At 39.6% G+C, this 16,334-nt stretch overlaps 1 protein-coding gene across 1 annotated transcript; it reads right to left on the reverse strand.

Moving 5' to 3' along the window:
• Positions 1–5,349: 5,349 nt before the first annotated feature.
• LOC128123890 (olfactory receptor 52D1-like) lies at positions 5,350–6,327 on the reverse strand. The gene has a single exon (XM_052760170.1). The coding sequence runs from the start codon at positions 6,319–6,321 to the stop codon at positions 5,350–5,352; it is 972 nt and encodes a 323-aa protein (XP_052616130.1). The 5' UTR covers positions 6,322–6,327.
• Positions 6,328–16,334: the final 10,007 nt, after the last annotated feature.

The raw sequence follows: 16,334 nt of genomic DNA on the forward strand, positions 1-16,334 counted from the left end.
TCATTCCTTTATCCTATGGTGTTCTTGGGTTACATCATGGTCAACAAATATGTGCATGTGTGTGCTGTGTTTGTGCAGCTGGTGTGTGTGTGTGTGTGTGTGTGTGTGTGTGTGTGTGTGTGTGTGTGTATGTGTACAGAGACGATCTCAGTAGTATTGACAGTGTAAAGATCTCTGGAAAAATTTATTCTTTTAAAGCAATGAGGAAATATTGAAAGTATTATAGGGTCAACTTTTTCAGAACTCTAGCTATTAAACAATGACTTGTATTGATCTAGAGAGTTTTTTAAATGTAAAAACATAGCTGAATTTTGTTAATATCAGTGGATTTGTGCATTGTAATTTTTCCTCATCCAATCCTCTATTTTCGAGCTCTTCAGTTACATGTAAACAACAGCTTGGATTCAGAGTCAAAACTTGTAACCTGGTGCCACTCAGAAGGACCAGACATGGGTGGAACTGTCTGTGTCCTTTACAGTGACTTTGATGCTTGGGTTTCTGCTCCTTCCCCTGAAAATGCAGGTTGCAATTCTGTCTAAATGTGGTAGGACCCAGAGCTCTTCCCATGCGAGTGACCTTTTCCCATGGATGGCTGTTAAAAGGCAATTGTATATGATTAACTGTGTAGCTCTATGTGACTTCAGAACATTTAAGGCAGGCAAGGTGCTATCTTAAAGATAAGACTGAGAAGTTGAGAAATAAATATTTTTATTAACACGAATTAATCACACGATTTAGTGAGTTTCATGGGATATTTCCCTACAATGTATCATGCACTGACCATGTCTACTGTCCTTTCTATTCCCTCCTGTCTTCCCCCATCTCCAGTGTCCCTGGTCCCCTTTCCATATGGACTGCTTCAGGAATACATGTGTTCTCTTTGTACTGGGGCCATACTAATCTACTTTGTATCACTCCAGTTTAGTATATATATTACCAAAGGAAGCACTAAAATACTTTACAAACTTTAAATTGTGTATCCATAGGTGTATAGCAGGCGGTGTCTATGTCTGGAGATTTACCTATCACCGGAAAACATTTGAGAAGGCCTCATTGTTTACTTTCAGTCTCTGCAGGCGATGGAATTAAAGTTGCAAAATAAACTCCTGAGAGCTGAGGTTCTAGTCCAAAAGTTTTGCTCTCATCAAACACAGACTTTCTGCGTCCATGCTCTTAGAGAAATATCTCAATTCTTTTTCTTTCTTTTCTTCAAAGTGCCTGCAAAGTAATTCTCACCAGTAATGTATGTGAGTTCCAGTTGTGACTGCCTCTTGCCAGCCAAAGGCAGGGCCATTTTTAAAAAAAATAAATTTTCTTTTATTTAAAATTGATTTTTTATCATATATTATATTCTGATTATAGTCCCTTCCCATACTCCTCCTAACTCCTCCCTCCTTCCATCCAGATCCTCACCCTTTCTGTTTCTCATTAGAAAACAAACAGGCATGTTAGGAATAGTAATAAAATTATAAAATAAAAAATAAAATAAGTAAAAAGCAAGCAAATTGTAATATGATAAAACAACCAAACAAGAAAAAGAGCCAAAGAAAAAGAACAATAAACACATATAAACACAGAGACACATATATCTCCATACACAGAATTCCATAAAAACCCCAAATTGGAAGCCATAATATAAATACAAAGGACCTCCAAGGTTAAGGAAAAAAAATCCTGACATTATGAGACAAAGAACTCTGAAAGATGCCATTGAGTTCGTTTTGTGTTGACTGTCTCTTTTTTCTTTTCTTTTTAAAAATATTTATTTATGCATTTTTTATGTGCATTGGTGTTTTCCCTGCATGTATGTCTGTGTGAGGGTGTCGGAACCCTTGGAACTGGAGTTACAGACAGTTGTGAGAGGCCATGTGAATGCTGGGAATTGAACCCCCAGTCCTCTGAAAAAGCAACCAGTGCTCTTAACTGCTGAGCTCTCTCTCCAGCCCCTCCTCTTCTTCCTCCTCCTCTTCCTCTTATTTATTTATTTATTTATTTATTTATTTATTTATTTATTTATTTATTCATTCATTCATTCATCCATTTATTTATTTATCTGTTGTTTTTTTGAAACAGGGTTTCTCTGTGTAGCCCTGACTGTCCTGGAATTCACAGAGATCTACCTGCTTCTGCCCCCCTCTTCCTGCCGAGTGTTGGGATTAAAGGTGAGTGCCACCACACCTGGTTTTCCTTTTTTTTATCTTGATTGGCCACTATGGCAACAAAGAGATCAGTGAGTATATAGGACAAAAACTGATGTTTCATAATTATTCAGAAAAATCACTAAGCCGTTATGAAAGCAATAACAACACGAAGTAGCAGTAAAATCAGTCCTGGAGATAGAGGAGGGTCTGACTTCTGGAGTTGGTTCCTTATACCACCAGTGCTTCCCTTTTTTCACAATTTGCTTTATTGCACCTCACACATGTCTGTTCTTTTCTAAGGTATAAAATTTTAATTATAAAAGAAGAATAAGTTCAAGAGATCTATGATATAATATGTTGAGCATAGTTAGTAGAAATATATTAAATACTTGAAAATGGCTAAGAAGTGGATATGTATATTCTCATAAATGGATTAAAGGTGTGTGATATGTTGCATATAAAAATAGTTTGATGACACAATGTACATTTATATTAGAAAAGTGCATTACATTCCAGAACACTATGCTATACACCATAAATAAATACAATACTTTAAATTTTTTTCTTTTATTTATCTATTCTTTAAAAATTTTACACACAGATACAATGTGTTTTTACCACCACTCTCCCCCTTCAGCTTCTTCTGAAATGGCTTGATTTGGCAGCCATAGCTGCTGTGGGTTTCTGAGGGCAGAGGCCCTCTAATATCCAGAAAGCATTCTCTCACATAGACCTTCCTACCCTATGGCTCTTGCAATCTTTCTGCTTCTCTTCTGCAATGTTACCTGAGCCTTGGGTGAGGTGGTCCAGCATTTGTGGTCCAGCACTCTTCTCTTCCTAATTTTCTGCACTTTGACTAGTTGTGAATCTCTGTTAACATTCACCCACTATAGCATATGCTTTTTTAAAACTGAACATTTGTGGTAACCCTGCATCATAAGTCTACAGGTTACATATTTCCAATAACTCTAATGACTATTAGCAGTTTTTAGTAATAAAATTTTCTTTTTAGATTATGTAGCACATGCTGTCCTGGAACTCACATTGCAGGGTAGGCTGGTTTTGAAGTAGCAATCCTCCTGCCCCAGCTTCCGTAGTGTTTGGATTAAAAGTGTGCAGTTCTGTGTTCTGCTAATGAATTGTTTTACAATTAAAGTACATGCATTGTTTTATTCACCATGTTGCTATTACCCACATCACAGAGAATACTACAGTATAAGCAACTTTCATATGAACCAGGAAATAAAAAAAACCTTGTGTTTATTTTTTTACGGAGATATTTCCTTTGTTTTAGTTGTCTGTTACAGATCCCTGGATATATCTAAGGTATGACTGTATGTAAAGGATATTCATTTCAGCAGAATTTTTTTCTTTCTTTGGGTAGATGCTTTATTTTCTTCTAGATACCTAGGCTTAGAATGACTTCATTCTCAGTGACTTATATTTCATTGAGTAAAACGAGACTGCAAACCCTTTTCCTAAGTAGTTAACAATTTACATATTGATGGCCACTGTATGAAGAAAATCTAGTTCCACCAACCCTTCCCCACCAATGCAATGGTTAATCTGTCTCCTTGTGGTTTGCTTTGAAGTTCTCTGATGTCTTATGAGCTATTTACCTTCAGTGTGTCTTTTGACAGTGTTCAATATAAAACTTTCACATATACAAAAAAACATGGCCCAAACACACACATAGACACACATAGACACACAAGCACGCATGCACACACACACACACACACACACACACACACACACACACACACACCCCAACAAGTATTAAGCCCAAATGTTCTTGAGGAAAATAAAATTTGGGTTTACTTAAACAAAAGTTTAACTAGGTATTTAAATATGTTAAAAGATCTAAAGGGAAATATGTCTAAAGATAGAAAGGAAGGTAAAATATGACTTTATTACCAAAGATATGTCAGAGAGGATTAGAAAAAAACACTTATATTTTTAAAAACCACAAAACCCAAATGAAATTTTCTGAGGCCAGCAGTAGACTGGGCCAAAGACTGGACAGAAAACAGAAGTAGCAAACTTGAAAATTTGTCAATGGATGTTTCCTGTCTAAGTAACTGATAAGAGAAAAAAAATGAAAGAGAATGAGCAGAGAGCCTCTGAGATCCTGAGACATGCCAAGTGTATCTATGTACATGCATGGATATTGTAGGGAGAAAGAGAAAGTAAAGGGAAACTATTTAAGAATCACAAGCTGAATATTTTCTAAATTCAATGAAAAGCATTAATGTACACTCCACTCCACATTTGAGAAGCACAACACCTTCTCAATAGAGGAAGCTTTAACAACTACTTAGTGACTGAAGTCGAAAGAAATTCTGTACAAAGGCAACTTGAATCCAAATAAGCTTCCCTAAATGCTTAATGAGGACGAATATACTATTAAAAAATAAAACTCAGAAGTGAAGGGCAAGGAATGCATTGGAAGAAAATATAATTTTATTAAGTACTCATTGTATCAATTACTGCCTATTTTATATCGATACTATAAAATAGTTCTAATAATTATATGATGGGAGAATACACAAAGTCTTATGTAAGTTGTAAAGCTAGATTAATAATGTTTTGAGATTAAATAAATTTTATAATTCACATTTATTTATTGAACATTTTACATTTTAGGGACCGCTCCAGGTTTGGGCACACACTGTGATTTATTTAGTCCTTATCACAATCCTAAAGGTATTTCCATTATCCCTGTTTCAAAGGTGACCTTACTTGATGGAGGAAGATTTCATAACTGGCTCAAAGCTGAAAGCCAAGTGAGAGAATACATTCAAACACATGTGCTTCTTCAGATCCATGGGTGCACCCATGACCTAGAGCTTTACAGTCACTCTGAATGCCATCCTGATTTCTTTGTTTTATTTTTCCATATTGTGCCAGTAGACTATTTCAACCTTGAGATGCAGTATTCTCTTCAGAACATACCTCCTCCCCTTCTCCCTTCCCCTCCTCCTAGCAAATGATATCTCCTTCTAAAATGACAGAAGAAAATGTAATCACCTGTATGTTTAAGAGTGGTGGGCAGAGCACCTTACTGTGATGTTTAACAAGCCACATTCACCAGACTATTTCTGTTCCAGAATTTTTTCCCATGTCATGTTGTCATTAACACATCACAGATCTCCATCCACATGACTATCTAGATGACTAACCTGCCCATGTATTTTTTTTGTCATCTTCAATCTCTGCTCAGAATTAACACTGAGCCTTTCCCTAAACGAAGCAGTCTTACAAACCGGCTCCGAATCTCCTTGGTTTTTGCTCCATAGATTATGGGATTGAGCACAGGAGGCACCAGCACATAGAGGTTAGCCAGGAAGATGTGCACATGCTTGGGAACTCGGTTGTGACCAAAGCGATGGGTGAGGAAGGAGAAGAAAGCAGGGGTGTAGAAAACCAGAATGACACCAAGGTGAGAGCCACAGGTACTCAGAGCCTTGCGCCTGGCATCTCGAGATGGAAGACGAAAGACAGCCTGGAGGATGAAGCCATAGGAGATGGCAATGAGAATTGAATCCAGGCCCACAGCCAGCAGAGCCGCAGTCAACCCATAGACAATGTTGACAGTGATGTTGGCACAGGCAAGCTTAGCAATGCCCATATGCTCACAGTATGTATGAGCCATGACATGGTGACCACAGTAGGGCAGTCGTTTCAGCAAAAAGATGAATGGAGAGACAAGAGCCACACTACGGACTATCCCAGCAAAGACAATTTGGCCTATGACAGTATGATTGAGAATGGTTGTGTATCTTAGTGGGTTGCACATGGCCACATATCGATCAAAGGCCATGGCAAGGAGAACTGAGGACTCCACAGCATAGATGAAATGGACACAAAACATCTGGGCTAGGCATTCACCAAAGGAAATCTGTCCAGCATGGAGCCACAGAATGGCAAGTGTTTTGGGTACAGTGGTAGAGCTGAGAGCCAGGTCAGTGAGTGAGAGAAGGCAGAGGAAGAGGTACATGGGAGCATGAAGAGCACTCTCTGTCCCAATGACAAGGATGAGGGCAACATTACCAAGCAGTGCTATCAGATACATGACACAGAAAGGGATAGAAATCCAGATGTGGAAAGCCTCCAGCCCTGGGATCCCTGTCAGTACGAGGGTGGCTGGGAGACTGTCACTCACATTAGAGGATGACATCCTTGACAGAAGAGGGGCTCAACCCAAGGTGAAATTGCACACCAGTCCTGTAGCATCAGGTATGTAGTTGATTCACCTAAAATAATGGCTTTTCTATGAAAAATTGTTTTTAAACAGAAAATACTCATTTCTACTAACCAGATTGAGCATCTGAGAAGATGCTGTCATATATAACAGGTTTTTCTTTTTGTGCTCATTATTGATGGTATGCATTTAAAATAAAACCCAAGCATCAAACTAAATGTTTATTTGTCTGCTCAGCTTAACGCACTTCGATCTATTTCCTATCACTTCCCCCACACACTTTCCTTCTTTTCTGCACACACAGCTAGGGACACTGCTTGCTTCTTTTTTCAGTTTATATCACAAGCCCAGGCAACCTTTTTTTTTTTTCATTCCTCTCAGATTTTTGAAGTTCCCTGTCTTACCTGGTTCTTAGTCACCTTTTAATTTTATTTTATCTACTACATTTTTAAAGTTGTACTGGGTTGAAATTGTCTTTATTGGGTTCTGATCTCGACCTTTTCATTGACACCATTGATACCTAGCCTTTGATCAGCTTCACTAAAACAATTAATTGGCAATTCACAGTAACACAGCATTGCCCATTTGGCTCAGTACCTCCATGCTTTAGTACCTCTGTGTCTGAAAATATTGACCTAATTATATGTCTAATAGCTTGTTTTTGTGTCTTAAGTGTTAGCCAACCTGTATATCTCCATCTGCTTCAGGAGTATCCATAGTAATTTAAATATGAAATACATCACACATGTTAGATGTGGCTACAGCACTCCCAACTACTTCAAAGTCAGGGCATGGCTCTGCAAACCCACCAGGGCAATGCTAGATGCGATGAGCAGGTACCACACCAAATGCTAGTAAAATAAGATGTAGACACAGGGTGGATACGCCAGGTGTTGCCAGCAAACAAAGGTATCCTAAAGAATGAGATGTTTTTGTTGCAGAAGGATAGTGTGTATTGTATGAATCTTCCTTCAGTGACACATCATATACCCCCAGATATCCTTTTGTTGAGTATCAAGAAATTTGAACCTTAATTCAGACTTATGAATTTTGTATGGCTATTTTCAAATCTCTGTGCCATCCTGGTATATACAGCAGTGGAACCCCAGCTCATCTACCCTTTGATCTTATATACCAGGTGAACCTTACAACCTTGCTGAGGTTTTGAATTCTTTCTGAATTGAGAGTGACAACATTTGGTTTGCCTATCTCATACAGCCTTTTCTCATTGAAGAAAATAGTTGAGTAATGGGGTAAAAGTTTTAACCCCAGGTCAATGCTTGCAGCCCCTCCCATCAGGCAGCACTGTGGGATCTCTGCCACACTGCCTGCCCATTTTTCTGAGACAGGACTCAAGAAAGTGTTACTCTTCTTCTTCTTCTTTTTAAACTTCTCTTTATCTCTTTTTTCGGATACTGTCCAAAGGTTAAACATACCTTCCCCTGCACGTTGGGCTTTTTCATTCTTTCTCTGAAGCCACCCTCTTCTTTTGCCATGGCAGCTCATTGACATTGACTACAAAAGACATGGCTTTCTCTCTATCCGCTATCTCCCTCTGGCAGATGCTTATACTGACAGCTTGCCTAATATGCTGTTTTTCTCTTAAGCTCAAATAAAATTATCCTTATCCTCAAACCTAAAAAAAAAAAACAACAAAAAAGAAAAACCCATTCAAATGGTAGAAGCAGCACCTCTGTATCTCATAAGCTCCTTGCTTCAGATCAGCAACCAGAGTGGTGGAGTTTAAGCATTACTCTTACCTTGATCTTTGCAGGTCCAAGCTCACAGACATGAAGTGATGAGATGCAGAGCCTAGCACTGTCAGAATTACAATCAGCTCTCAGGTGTCTGGATTCAAATGTTAGCATTTCACTTCATTTAGCTGTTGATTTAGATGGTCAGCACTCAGATACCAATGTTCTTCTCACATGGTACTCTGTATAAATATCTGTATCTATGTCTGAAATCACTCACTGTTTTAAAGAGACAGATAAAAGGAGGCAGGGGGAGAGGGAGAGGGAGAGAGAGCTTGTTTGTCAGAAGATTTTCTCTGATAACCACAACTCCTAGGGGAAAAACACTTGGACAGTGGAAATCAGAGGCCTGGTCTTTCTGTAATGTTTTCCTTTTAGCTTATTGTTGCCCCAAGAGAATACTTCACATGGTAATTGTAAGGAGGATGCTTTTCCATGAGAGAAAATGGATGGAGACTCTGGAAAGGTGGAGTACAGATAAATCTGTATTCCAGGGGAAATTTGGAAACAGATACTGAGTTGCAGTAGCAGTGTGCTCTCTGAATGGTGGCATGCTTCTGAAGTGGTTTGATGCAGCCTTGCTATGAGTCACTATGAGTTTTGTCCCTTGATTTATTTTAGATCTTAGCAATTGAACCCTGACTTCTTTCTTTGAACAACCATTTTTAGAGACTCTAATACTAAGGGCATACCTATCGTAGACTGGCATGTGTAGGCTTTAGCTGTGGTGGGTTGTCATGTGAATTTGAGTCTTGTGAGATATGAGCAGCAGAACAGCCATGTGTATAGGCAATGTGTAGGCACACATGATGGTTTGTTTCTGGATATGAAAGGCGAGTGTGCAATCTGGATATAACTGTCTATCAAAAAGGAAGCTCTGAATTCCTTCCTTTTTTGTTCAAAGCATGTGGTTTTGTGTAGATTGGGATGCACTCAAGTTTAAAATGAGCCCAAGTTAGTTGATTCTGTGGGTTTTCTTGTGGTGCCCTTGACACCACTGGGTTCTACAATCCTTCCTCCCCATCTTCTGCAGCCTTCCCAATACTCATGCTTATTTTCTCATCTCTTTCCCCCTCTTCTCTCCTCTTCTCTATAACAGTGTTGGTGTCACTGAATTTCCTATGCACTGTATGCTATGGTTTCTATGGACACAGGTCATCCCTAAGGCCATGTGCCAAGGAATGATCGTGGACATGTACATGCTCCCTGACCATTAGCCTTCATTTCACAAAATATACCTTAAAATTATTAATATTTTCAGGAACAGGGCAGGAGAGTATTGAATCAAGTTCAAGGCTCTTTTCAGTGCAGGACCCTTTGTAGCTTCAGGTAATGAGGCATAGGTGTGAGCCATGTTGGTACTCTGGTCAGATCTTCTCATGTTTCTGATATTGTATTAATAAATGCAACACCTAAAATCTCACAAATGATTCAGCAGATTTTTAAGGAGGAAATGTATTCCTTAGTATATTTTCCCCTTCAATTCAAATATAATCAATGGTAATGAATTATGAAAGGGTAGATTTGTTTTTTTCCACTTTCTTCTTCCTTTTTATTTATTCTTTGTGTCTTTCACATCATGTCTACCAGTCCCACCCATTTCCCCTTCCCCCAGAATAAAACAAAATAAAATTTAAGAGAAAAAAGGAAAAAAAGAAAAAGGGAAAATCTCATCATGGAAGCTGCAGTGTGACACAGTGAATCATGCAGTAAAGCCCTTTATCCATCCATTTTTACATGCAGGCTTTCATAAAAAAGAATCATTGGTTTGGTTTAAGGCCCTTGGTCTCTGCTACACCATTGGCTCTCATTGTGACTCTTCCCGGACATCCTGTTGCTGCCCTGTGTCATGGAGATCCTGCAGCCCTGGATCTGAAGGATTAACTTCTCCACCTTCCCCATGCTCCAGTAGATCACAGATGGGGTGGATGTTGGAGTTGGCCAACACATAACCCTGGTTCTGGGACTGGGTAGTTGCAGGGTTAGTCAGCCTGCCAGCTCTTCCCTGTCCTCACCACCAGAGTGAGCTCTCCAGCATTGCCCTGGCTAGTTCACCCCCTGCATCTATGAGCAAGGGGCAGGCCCAGCTCTCCCGCTTTTGGTGTCCTTAGGATTGGTTATCCCATACTGACACCTTCAGGGCCAGCTCTACTGTGTTACCCAGGTGAGGTATAAGGCCTACTCTCCCAAGAGCTGCAGTAGATGAGGGGTAGGGACGACTTTCCCACTCAGGGCCAGCTCTTCTACCTGCCTCTTCCCCTGCCCATGCCACCACATGACAGATGAGTAATGAGGATAGCTCGCCCATGCTCACAACATTGGGGCTGGCTCACCCATACCTCTGCCAACAGGTCAGCTCTACTGTGCTACCCAGGAGAGGTGCAGGACCCACTTTCCTGAGTGCTGCAACTGGCAAGGGGGAGGGTCAGCTTGTTATTCTCAATTTAATTTTTCAACAGTTACACTCTAAGAACAGCCTTTTAAATATAAATAACTTAGAGGAGAGTGGAGAATGTTTGCAATGTTGTCAACAATGGTGTAAGCACAGTGGGTGACTTCTGAGATCAGCTTCTGCTCTCAGCAAGATTAACTTGTTTTCACATGACTGGATGCTTGTAGGCAAGTTTAATTTTAATTCTAATAATAATTCTAATGAAACATCCTAAAAGCTGTTTATTTTTTATACCAGGAATTGTTTATCTGGAAGTTTAGGCTTTGTTTCTCCATTGAATAGCTTCTTACAATCTTGTCTGGATAAATCTTGCCATCCAGCCTCCATTCATTATGGAGTTGGTAAAAAACAAGAAAGAGACAATGACTTTTACGTCTACCTTGGCCTCCCAATCTCTTTGTGGCCACCCAGGGTTGAGAGAAAGGAGCCTAAGCCCTATAAAAGTGTATTTATAAACTACCACAGCCTATTTCTCATGAACATCAAACTTTCGTTCCAACAGTGTAGCTCACATCAAACTCCAAATCAGAAGAGAAGTGAAATCATGCTTTATTTAAACCCTAGAGCCTCCAAATGAAAAACTCTCTTTAGAAATACAATATTTTGTTTTTTTTACAAGTACTCACCTACCATTTAATATGGCCTATTAATGTCTGCAGTATTTTTAGGTAGTTGAGGGGTCTCAGAATTCTTGATTGAGATCCACCCCCAAATGCACATTTTGAATTTCAGCTCACTGTGTTTAGAGAAGTGAAAATGTTACCCAGTAAAATACATGAACTTTGCTGGACAGACAAAATAGACTCTCACAAAATGACTGTTACTTAAAAATGTTATTATACAGTTGCTCCAAAAGAAGCACCTGATAGGGCTGGAGAGATGGCTCATGTTCTGTTCTTGCTAAAGAGCTAGATTCAGGTCTTAAGACCCATGTGCAGTTACTCTCAACTGCCTGTAATCCTTATTCCAGGAAATCATACACCTTCTTCCGTCCTCTGCAGGTATCACATGGTAAACATAAACTCACTCAGGCATGCATATATTCATATACAAACAAACAAACAAACAACCTGAATACCTACAACCAAGAGGGAAATCAGCCTGTATTTAAAATTTATATGTGATGTATGTTTCATAGTCAGTGACTTATGTCTGAACAGGGCAAAAATACTATAGAGTAATAAAAACTATAAACAGTTTTTGATATGTGCTTTTTATTTTTTTCTGTTTTATAAGAATGATAAACTGCAGAAAATAGCTCTGTCTCTATCTCTCTCTCCATGCCCCCCTGTCGCTCTTTCACACACACACACACACACACACACACACACACACACACACACACACACTTAGCATATGGGTTATCTGGCTGGCTATTTGACTGACTGTTGTCTGTTTGTGGAAGCAGGACATTAGGGAAGAGTCCAACAGCTGTCATTTAGAAAGCCAAATTTCCCCATATTGCTCTCAATATTTTTGCTTGGTCACAGAAAATTAAACATCAAAGGAACACTTACAATAAGAACTTATTATTAAAATTAATGTTAATTTCATTATCACTTGATTTTTTTTTTAGCATTGCTTATACCTGCCCTGAACCCTGAAAAGATATGGGTCCCCTTCATCTCTTTTATAATGACAGTATTAAGAAGTAAGAAGAGATATCATCTTTTACCTCAATTAGGGTGATTGATTTTTGTTTTTTAACAAAACAAATTGCCTGGCCTGATAAGACAAGCCCACAGTGATTTCATGTCACAAACATCTTGAGAGTAAACAAACACTTTCTGATTAAATTTAAATCCCATTCCACAAGATGAAACCCATATTTGGAACCATTATCAGGCTAAGAACCTGTGACTAGACACATCATATGTCCTACAGGAGAAACTACTACTAATTTTCTGCTTAAATAAACATAGTATTGAATAGAGTTTTAAAGACCTCATTATGCCCATAGATCAATGCATTGCTCAACTTTCATCAGAAAAGTAGATGGTGATTAATACAGAGACTCACAACTAGCCAGAGTGCAGAGAATAAGAGACAGCAGAACATTCTGCCCTGAAGGGAACACACACACACACACACACACACACACACACACACACACACACTCACACACACAGTATATATAAATATATATATATCACATGTCTCCCAAGGCTCAGAGATCTACTGTAGGAAAGGGTGTGGAAAAAGTGTTAGAGACAGAGGTGGGGAATAACTAAATATGCTTTCTAGACACAATAGGGCAGCTGCTCATATAAACTCACAGAAGTTGGAATAGCATATGAAAATCTGTACAAGCCCAAACTAGACCAAATCTTAGCATGGAGAGAGAAGCTGGGCACAAAATCCTATGCCTAGCCATGGAGCTATTGGCAATTGTTAGCTGCTGGGGGAGAGAGAGATAGACAGTTTTCTCTATGAGGGTAGCACCCGCTAAGCTGACCACTCTCCAGTGGAAGACCACACATCCAAGAATAAAAAGGACACAAAGTTAGATCAGTAGGGAAGGGAGCATGGATCTGGAAAGAGCTGAATATGATCAAAAGACATTGTTGTGAAACTTTCAAAGAAGTAATTAAAATCCCATAACAACAGGTACTGATGAGTATAGGGAGAGAGAGGGACTCATACCTTCTGACAGGAATATGAACTAGCATGTCTATTACAGATACTAATACAGAGTCCTAAAATTCTAAAACCCACCCTATGATCTCTATCTAGGTATATTTCCAAAAGAGATGACATCTACATAACGAAGAGATGCACGCAGGCTCATGCATATTTCAGCACTATTTACAACAATTAAGGCATGAAATCAGCCCAGGCACCTAAAAGCTGCCAAATGAAAAACAAAGTATGTACCATATATGCACAATAGAATGCTTATTCAGCTTTGGAGAAGGATGAGTTCTTTTTTTTTGTTTTTGTTTTTGTTTTTCGAGACAGCGTTTCTCTGTGTAGCTTTGCGCCTCTCCTGGAACTCACTTGGTAGCCCAGGCTGGCCTCGAACTCACAGAGATCCTCCTGGCTCTGCCTCCCGAGTGCTGGGATTAAAGGTGTGCGCCACCACCGCCCGGCAGAAGGATGAATTCTTATCATTTGGAACAAACTGAGTATAACTAGAAGGTACTAAATGAAATAGCAGTGGATTATTTATTTATGGCGGTAGAGTGTGGCTATGTTTCTCTCATGCTGGCCAAGGCTAACCCAGGGTGGTCTCCAATTTACAGTCCTTTTGCCTTAGTCTCCCCATGCTGTGATTGCAGGTTTGCATTATCACGTGTGTCTGTTACGTGTCGTGATGATTGTAAGTGAATAAACAAATGGTCTGTGTTTGAAAGCAGCCTTGTCAGTTGGTACTTAATAATTTTGAGTGTCCTTTGACTTTCTGAGCCTGCAGCTTTCTCATGTGTGAAGGGGGAGGATTCCTTGTCTGTGGAGTTGGTTGTGGAGACTAAGTAAGGCAAAGTCCTTAAGCTTTGGTGAAGTTCAGAGGAGACTGAACACACAGGGCATCACTGATAAGCGTTTGTTTCTATTGCCTATAAGATTAGCTAGCCCTACGGGAGAGCTTCTGCTCCTCACCTGGGAAGGGGTCTGAGAGTGGAAACTAGGCTTGGGGGAAGGGCTCCGTGGAGCTGGAGGTGAGGAAGAATAAATTATATTTGTATATCATCATTTACTAGTGTTGGGCTCCTTGGTACTCAGACTCTGATCGGACACATTGTTTTCAGGACCCCAAAAGTCATGAGGAAATACAACAGATGCATGTAAGCTCTGTTTGACTGGGAGGAGAGGAACTTTGGTCATGGTCTCTGAACAGAGCTCTCAAGTACCTAAGGGAATAGATGGCAGGTGGTAAACAGCAGGGTCCTGTGGTGAAGAACCTATTCCCAACAGTGTTTGGCTGAAGAATATTAGGTCTTGCTGTAGGCCCTCTTGCTCAGAGGTTGAGAGGTGGCTCCTGAGAAATTTGGCATGAATATGGGTTCTTGCATATCCTTTACCAGGCCTGAGGTGAGTACAGCACACGACGACGACACCAGGGGCATAAGGCAGGCTGAGGTCTCGCCTTGCAGCTGTTGGTGATTTTATTTGTCTTTCTCTTAATCTTTACTTTCGGTGCTGCTCTTGCTGTTTTCCTAATCTTTCTTCTCCAGCTTGCATCCTGTATCTTGCATTTCCTCACTTGACCGTTTCCCTTTTCATATTATTTCCTCTTTAAACAAAAGCAAAAACATTTTTGCTGGGTGGTGGCGCACACCTTTAATCCTAGCACTTGGGAGTCAGATGCTGGCAGATCTCTGCGAGTTTGAGGCCAGCCTGGTCTACAGAATGAGTTCCAGGACAGCCAGGGCTACACAGAGAAACCCTGTCTTGAAAAACCAAACACCACCCCACCAAACAAGTAAACAAGCAACAAACAAACAAAACCATTTGATTTCAGTCTTTCTTCCTCCTTTTCCATTGTTGTCTTTCTAACTCTTTATCACTTCTTTCTTCCCCTGTCTAGTTTTGTTCCTTAGTGTAAACACCCGGAAAATTACAAAGAAACCAAAGACACTATTAGTGTGAGCAGGGCCGAGGGGGCCTCGTCATCTTCTCTGGTTACAACAGGAACAGATGTGAGTGCCACTCTTCTGCAGAAATAGGCTTTTACTTAAGACAATTTTAGATTTCCTTAAAGTGGAATGTATTCCATGGTGGAGTGAGACTAGGGTGTTTAAGAAGTCTGTTCACCTTGGGACAGTCTCCCCTAAAACCAGTAGTGCTCTTTCTTTGCATGGCGCAGTCAGGGGTTCATTGCACTCTAAAGATTTCTCTGAGCATTTCTGGTCTGTCATTCCTACCTCTTCAAAACTAATGCTTTGAAGCATTTCATCATTCATTTGTGGGTCCTTGGGATTCTTTCTCAAATCCTTGTCCCCCAACAGGTAATTTTCTCCTGATATCTAGAATTAGCATTACCTGATACAATGCTTAACTTCTGCCACAGAAACTATATTTCCTGAGGGTTGTATAGAGTAGTAAATATGGAAACAGTATACTATTCAGTGATGGATATGTATGTTAATGATTATTTGTGAGACACAGAAATTGATCTGGCCTCCAAACTCTGAAGTCACTTTTTACTAGGCATTAAAGGTTTGTAGGCTTGCCATAGAAATGTTACAAAGATTGTTAAATGCAGTTTCTTTCTCAAATGGATGATCTAAAACATATATAGGAGAGGAAAGAAGGAAGATGTAAAGTGATGTCTCTCTTTTACTACATCTTCTCACTGGGCTGGTGTAAGGTAGCATTTCTTATCTCTTATACCTGGGGAAATTTGACATTCTAATAGAGGAACAGCAATGGTATGCTATGAATATATTAAAGCATGTGATTTTTTTTAAAAAAATAATTTATAGGAAAAAACCTGGAGATTGAAGTTGGGTTAGAATGGAAGTTCTAGCCATGTAGCTTCTTTATCAAGAAACCAGGGTAATTTACTTCCTTTACTTGGACACGTGTTTCCTTATTTTTCAGAATGGATGTTTAATTTCCTATAGATCATCTTAGGTCATGGTTGTGAAGTATGAGGAATATGGAAGTGGCTGGCTGAATGACCATAAAGACCATATTCAGGAAGCTACTAAGAAAATGAGATGGTCAACTCCCTTGAAAAGATTTCCAATTCAATCTTCTGAAAGAGCCCGAGAAAGAAGCTTCTTCTCATAGGTAGAGTATCACAACTCTGTAGCTCCATGGACTTCAGAGATCACGTACAC

This window comes from Peromyscus californicus, unplaced genomic scaffold (genome assembly GCF_007827085.1).
Source record: "Peromyscus californicus insignis strain IS unplaced genomic scaffold, ASM782708v3 Scaffold_4__1_contigs__length_199733344, whole genome shotgun sequence".
NCBI classification, from domain to species: Eukaryota; Metazoa; Chordata; class Mammalia; order Rodentia; family Cricetidae; genus Peromyscus; species Peromyscus californicus.

What these genes read in the sequence shown, in the direction of transcription:
- LOC128123890 (XM_052760170.1), bottom strand. Translation starts at nt 6,321, where the DNA reads ATGTCATCCTCTAATGTGAGTGACAGTCTCCCAGCCACCCTCGTACTG.